The sequence below is a fragment of the Trichinella spiralis genome, assembly GCF_000181795.1.
Source record: "Trichinella spiralis strain ISS 195 chromosome Unknown Scfld80, whole genome shotgun sequence".
Lineage (NCBI taxonomy): Eukaryota > Metazoa > Nematoda > Enoplea > Trichinellida > Trichinellidae > Trichinella > Trichinella spiralis.
Genome location: NW_003527019.1, coordinates 1 through 6,259, shown reverse-complemented (window position 1 = coordinate 6,259; position 6,259 = coordinate 1). Strand labels below are relative to the sequence as shown.

At 32.2% G+C, this 6,259-nt stretch overlaps 1 protein-coding gene across 1 annotated transcript; it reads left to right on the top strand.

Annotated features, from left to right (window-relative positions):
• Nucleotides 1–334: 334 nt before the first annotated feature.
• Tsp_12595 (phosphotyrosine interaction domain protein) lies at nucleotides 335–6,005 on the top strand (the record flags this gene model as incomplete). The annotated part of the gene is made up of 8 exons (XM_003371058.1): nucleotides 335–500; nucleotides 2,221–2,291; nucleotides 2,817–2,969; nucleotides 3,047–3,174; nucleotides 3,614–3,708; nucleotides 4,985–5,068; nucleotides 5,201–5,381; nucleotides 5,792–6,005. Coding segments are annotated over 8 exons (1,092 nt in total), but the record flags the coding sequence as incomplete, so codon positions are not given.
• Between the last annotated feature and the right edge of the window lie 254 nt (nucleotides 6,006–6,259).

Below are 6,259 nucleotides of genomic sequence, written 5' to 3'. Positions count from 1 at the left end.
TTTTTTTCTTATTCTACTGGTAGAAAAAAAAATCAGTGAAAAAATACTGGTGCATATGATTTTACTGGAATTATCTGTTCGAAATTTATATCTGTATTTTTATATGCTTGTTGCTTTTGGGTAACAAATGAAATTAGCTTTTTGATGGGAAGTAGAGTGAATTATTTTTGAATTTTTTTCAACAAAGAAAAAAGTGGAAGTAAATGTAAAAAGTATATATATAAGAAAAAATTTAAATCAAAAGATATTATTGCCTGGTTTTTTTTTGGTATAATAATATTTCTTGAGTTTGTTATTTTTGAGATATTTATTTTTGTAATTTCCAATTTTGTAGACTTTGAATTACGAAAGTCAAAGCGACACGTCGGAAAGTTCTGAACAGTCGGAACAGAAGACGAAGCACAACCGATCGACCACACCGCTTGAGCAGCCGATCATTGTTGAACGCGCATTTAAGCAGACAACGCTCAAACGAAGAGTCGAACGGGATTCCAGTAATAGTGAGAAGTAAAGTTGCATCTTTATTTATTTATTTATTTATTTATAGCTGTTTTTTATTGTTTATTTCAGAAATACATGTGAAGAAGCAGATTCAAGAGGGGTATGAATTTTGTTTATTTGTTTGTCTTAGTTTGTAGCTTTATTTTCCATAATAGTGAGGAGAAATTTGAAATTTAATTTCAAATTAATTATTCGTGAAAAATTTGTACACGTTCAATTTTGCGAACATTACCTTAAAATATTATTAGAACAACACAAACGCGAACTTTTATTTGTCTCTGCTTTGTGACACTGTGCTGCGAGTTGAATTGCTTGCATGGTAAGATAGATAAGTTGACAGCAAATCAAAGCTTCTTCTTCTTCTTCTTCTTCTTCATCTTATGCATTTTGTATTCGTTTATTTTTCTGTTTGCTGCTAACTTTATTTATTTTCTAGTATATTCAATTTAAATTAGATTATTTAATCTAATATATTTATATCAAATGGTAGTTTTTTTTTCTCTAATTTCGTTTATTATTAGAATTTTTTTTCTGAATATTTGCTTGTTTCATCACATTGAAGAATTGTGCAAATTTTGATATAATATATATATATATATATACGGGATTGTGGAAATATTGATTTTCTGCTTATATTATTTGGTAATGCTTCGATTCGGCAATAATGAAAAGTAAAAAAGCAAAACAACGACATGTTTGTGTTTGCAATTGTTTTAAAGTTTATTATCATGTTGTTGTTGTGAAATTTTTTGTGATTTCTAAATGTACTGTTACTTTTCAATATCCATTCAGTATGATGTCACTTTTTTGTACTTTTGTTTGTTTTCAAAATAGCATGCAGGCAGGCAGCTTTTTTATTTTAATTTTTGTTTGTTCTGTTGCATATTTTGATAAATCGGTTGCTGCTGATAGGCTGCGCTGCCGAAAATAGATAGCCATACTGGCTGCTCTGTGTGATGTGTTCCTGTCAACGATTTAATGTCTCCACTTTGATCATTAGCTCATCATCATAATCATCATCGTTGTTGAAAGTGGAATTCTGCCGGCTTTGGCGTTGCTTTGGTCATTTTTCGCATGCGTCGTTTTCAAATCTCCTCACGGCCAATCGTCGTCAAAATATGAGCATCCTTTGAAACTTTTTAAGACATTTTCCAACAAAATTCGCTTGGATTTCGCTTCCACATTCATACTCCAACCCCCTCCCCTCATTGAAGCATACGGCAAAACGTGCAACCGATATTTTTGGCCAGAACAGAAAAGCATCCGATGGATTCAACAAAAAACATGGACGAATTATTTATTCAACAAGCGAATTCACTTTTGTGTTTTTTATTTTCTATTTATTAATTATTATTATTTATCCTTCTTCTGATTTTCAACTTCTTTTGCTTTTCCTTTTCTGCATCATCTTGTCAATGACGGCTTCTTTGGCGAACGTGCTGATTTGGATAAGAGGCGCATTGCTGGTATTGTAAATTTGTAAATTTATTATCATTTATTTAATCGCCTTTTAGGAAGCATCCCGATTAATAGCATAGCATAATTCTATTCTATCTGTTGCAATTTACAAAAAAAACAGTTTTTTTTGTTCAAATTAACACTCATAAATTTGCACAACATTCTTTACAATTTGAAATTGATTTTTAAAATTTTCAAAACTACTCTCGCACGCAGCTGATGATATTGAATGAAAATAGTTGCAGGATTTGAACATTTCAGGCTGCTTAGAGTTTTATCCAATGAAATTCAATTTACATCCCTACTGCTACTTTATATTAGCTATTGTCCCCGTACGCGTTGGTTTATTAATTCTACACGAGCATCTTTACATTGCAATCAACAATCCCAATAATATTATTACCATTTAAATAGCTTTTCAAAAAAATGAAAAAGTAATTTACACTGCTTTGAACAGTGCAGTTTTGTTTAATGTCAATGACTAATTTTTGTTGCAATTGAGTTCATGTTTTACATTTTATTTCCCTTTTATTTTTACTTTACGTTCAACTCAGCCAGAATGCAAAGTGAATCAATGCGAAAAGTCCAACTCTTGACTGATAATCATTTAAGCAGATCAGACGTGCAATTTGACATTATTATTAATGTTTTTGTTTTTCATATTTTTCATTTTAATAATAAGGCCAGAAAAAAATTTTTCTTTTCAGTTCTGTGAATTTTTGCAATTTGTCAACTTTTCACAAGCATACTGCCACCATTGGTGAACAAATTGGGCGAATTGTATAAATTGCACAATAACACTGACTGATGTTTCTTATTCTTATTTTTGCCGTGTTGTACAGAATTTTCAATTTTAGCCGGTACGCTTTGCGGTTCGCTCTCTTGGTTGGACTGAAATTGCTGAGGAGAACTTGACTCCTGAGAAAAGCTCTCGTGCGGTCAATCGTGCCATAGTCGACCTGTCAACGGGTCGAAATGATTTTATGGACAATGTATCCAAATGGGGTGATGTATGTGGTTCCACAACGTTGGCATATGGAGAGTATTTTATTTTATTTTTTTGCCACCATCACTGATGCATTTTCAGGGAAAAGAGTTGATCATGGAACTTGACGATCATGACTTGCGTCTGTGCGATCCGGACAGTGATACTGTACTGCACGTACAGCCGATTCATCAGATTCGAGTCTGGGGTGTCGGAAGGGATAATGGAAGGTGAGAGTTAAAAAAAATTTTTTTAATTATTTTTATTTCACACTTACTGACGTGTTATTATTTTTTCTCCCTTTCATTTGCTCGACGTTGATCTGGTTTAAGAGAAAGGTAAATTCGATGTATTATATATATATATATATATATTGTTTTGTAAAGTATTTTGTAAGCATGTGCAGTGGTGTTTCACTTTTATTGCAAGTCTATTGTACTGCTAGTGTTCTCTGTTATTTTAATATAAATAACAGTTGTTGTTGTTGTTGTGAGACAAAGTAAAATTTTATATGGATATATATATATATATATATATTTGTTTTTTAATTATTATAAATGAAATTTTAAGAGATTTCGCCTATGTTGCGCGTGATCGAAATAGCCGACGCTTTATGTGTCATGTGTTTCGTTGTGACACTCCGGCCCGAACAATTGCCAACACACTCAGAGACATCTGCAAACGGCTTATGATGGAGAAGCGACCGAACTCGTTGTTGCCCGGCCGTAATGAGAACAGTCATCGACGTAAGCCTGTAGTTGTTGGTGAGTGATTTTGAATTTATTTAATGGCAAAGCATTTTTCTTGTTGTTTTATTTTATTTATTATTACATCATCAATTAATAAATAACTAACTGAAACTGATTATGCAGATTGGTTGAAATATAATTCGTAGAGTTTGATTTTTATTTTCAATTACTTTATAAAAGATCAAGTTGCTTCTTTCTTAACATTTCAACTTTCTTCTTCTTCATCTTCTTTTAAAGTATAATAGACTTTTAAATGTCGATAAAGTGATGTGATTTATTTGTTGGCATCATTTTAGTTTTGATTTTTATAAATTGGTTTTGATGGGTCGCTTTAAGCGACTGTGTCGTTTATTTTTATGCTTTTTCATAGCGAAATATTGTCGAATAAGCTCCAGCTATCAAGGCAGTGACTTTTCGATTTTGCTTTTATCGATCAGACGAAATTTATAATCCCTTATGCTGGAACACCTCCTCAGTCGATTTATATGAACTCAAATTATATGAATTGATCTGAACATTTTTATGTTTTTGTTCAGAAAATTTCCAACCAAGAGTGGGAGTTGTAAAAGGTGTACAAGATTGTGTGCAATTTCATCACCAATATAACAAAATTTCTTTCCTTTATCATTTATTTTGTAATTGAATTCATGAAATTATATTTTTATGAAATATATACGCATTTACATCTAGACAGAGATTCAGAAATGGAAAAACAGTTGTTTTTAAATATATTATTTATATCCATCCGTGTGATCTTTGATTAAGTCTATATAAATTATATTATAATGTCGCTGTTTGACGTGATTGATCAATTGAAAACATTATTTATAATAGCATATTTATTTAATTTAAGTTTAATAGAATTTTATATTATGTTTTTTTAACTGAGACTTTTTTTTTGATAATATTGAAGTTATATTTTTGTGTTGTAACACTGTTGATAGATGGGTTGTTGTGGTCGTAATCACTTCTTTGTGCTGCAGAAGCATATTTTTCTGTTAATGTTGCATTGTATTATTCATGGATGTACAAATAAATTGCAAATGTTTATTCGGCTGGGGTAAAATAGTGTAATATTTTAATGTTAATGTTTGTTCTTATTTATACATGTATATATGTAAAATGCATTGTTGTATGCTGTGCATGATATTTTGGATATAATTTTTAATTTAAAGTCTATTTGATCAACTTACAAAATATATGTATGCGTTGATTTCATTTAATTTTTTTGTTTTGCTTTATTTAATAAAAAAAAATTGAAAAAACGGTTTTGATTTTCATTATTTTGCAGATTCATTTCCAACGCCGATGGAAGAGCCGAAGAAAGTGATCCGTGCTCATTTTCTCGGTGTCACTCAAGTTCCAAAAGCCACCGGTATGTCTATATAATAATAAGCAGACAGGCACATGGCTTCCGTTGATTTTTTTTTATTATTCTTTTTTTTTGTTTTTAATTTTTAAATTCCATTAATTAATTAATTAATTAATTAACTTGTTTGTTTTATAGGAGTGGATGTACTTAACGAAGCTGTTGATCGGCTAGTAGCTCAGGTTCGTTCTGAGCGTTGGATTTTAGTTGACGTGAGCATTGCACCTTCAACAATCACCGTGACGGAAGTTGGCGGAAATCAGATAGCTGAGTGCCGTGTGCGTTATTTGTCTTTTCTTGGAATCGGACGAGACATTAAGTAAGCAAGTGCTATCGGTTGACCAATTGCAGATATTGTTTTTGTATTTCAATTTTTCAAATTATAACAATAAATTAATCTTCCAATAGATTATTAACTGAAATTGAAAATTGAATTATGCAATTAATTATTTGATTTGTTAATTAGTATAATAATAAGTGCTTTTCAAGTGTAAATTATTATTATTATTATTAAATTTATTTGATCAATAAAATATTGTAAAATGTTTTGCTTTCTGAATGATAGATATTTAATGTTGTGATTGATTAATAAGAAAGGTATGTAGAAATTTATACGACCGAATGATATTGACTGACTGACGACGATTGATAAAAGTGAACCAAATGATCAAGAACGTTGAATGATGAATTTTCTGTTTGGAAAATTTATTACAATTAATCACTTTTCAGACATTGCGCTTTCATCATGCACATGTCTACGGAGAATTATATGTGTTATGTTTTCCACGTCGAACCGAGCGCCGGCGCAATGGCCAAGACCATTGAAGCTGCTTGCAAGCTTCGATATCAAAAAGTTATCCCGCCCATGGAGAACGCCGGACCGCCAGTTAAGTACGCGGGTCCACTTTTCCGGTTCTTGAAGTGTATGAGTGGCCGTAATTGACTTTAAAAATTTAATCCACAAACGCCCAATGGTCGAAGATGACAGGGGTGGTTCCAATGGACTCTACAGATAATCGGAACTCGACCCGGTTCTCGGAGAAGTGCGAATAACGCCGGGCGCGACCGTTTCTTGGCGGCACAACGATACCGAGCAGAAGCTTGATTCGAGGAGGTACATAGTCGGCTACGGCTGGTTGCAGATCCGCCAGTTGAATACATCGACCAGGGCTGGTACGTGTGCGAAGCATCAGACGG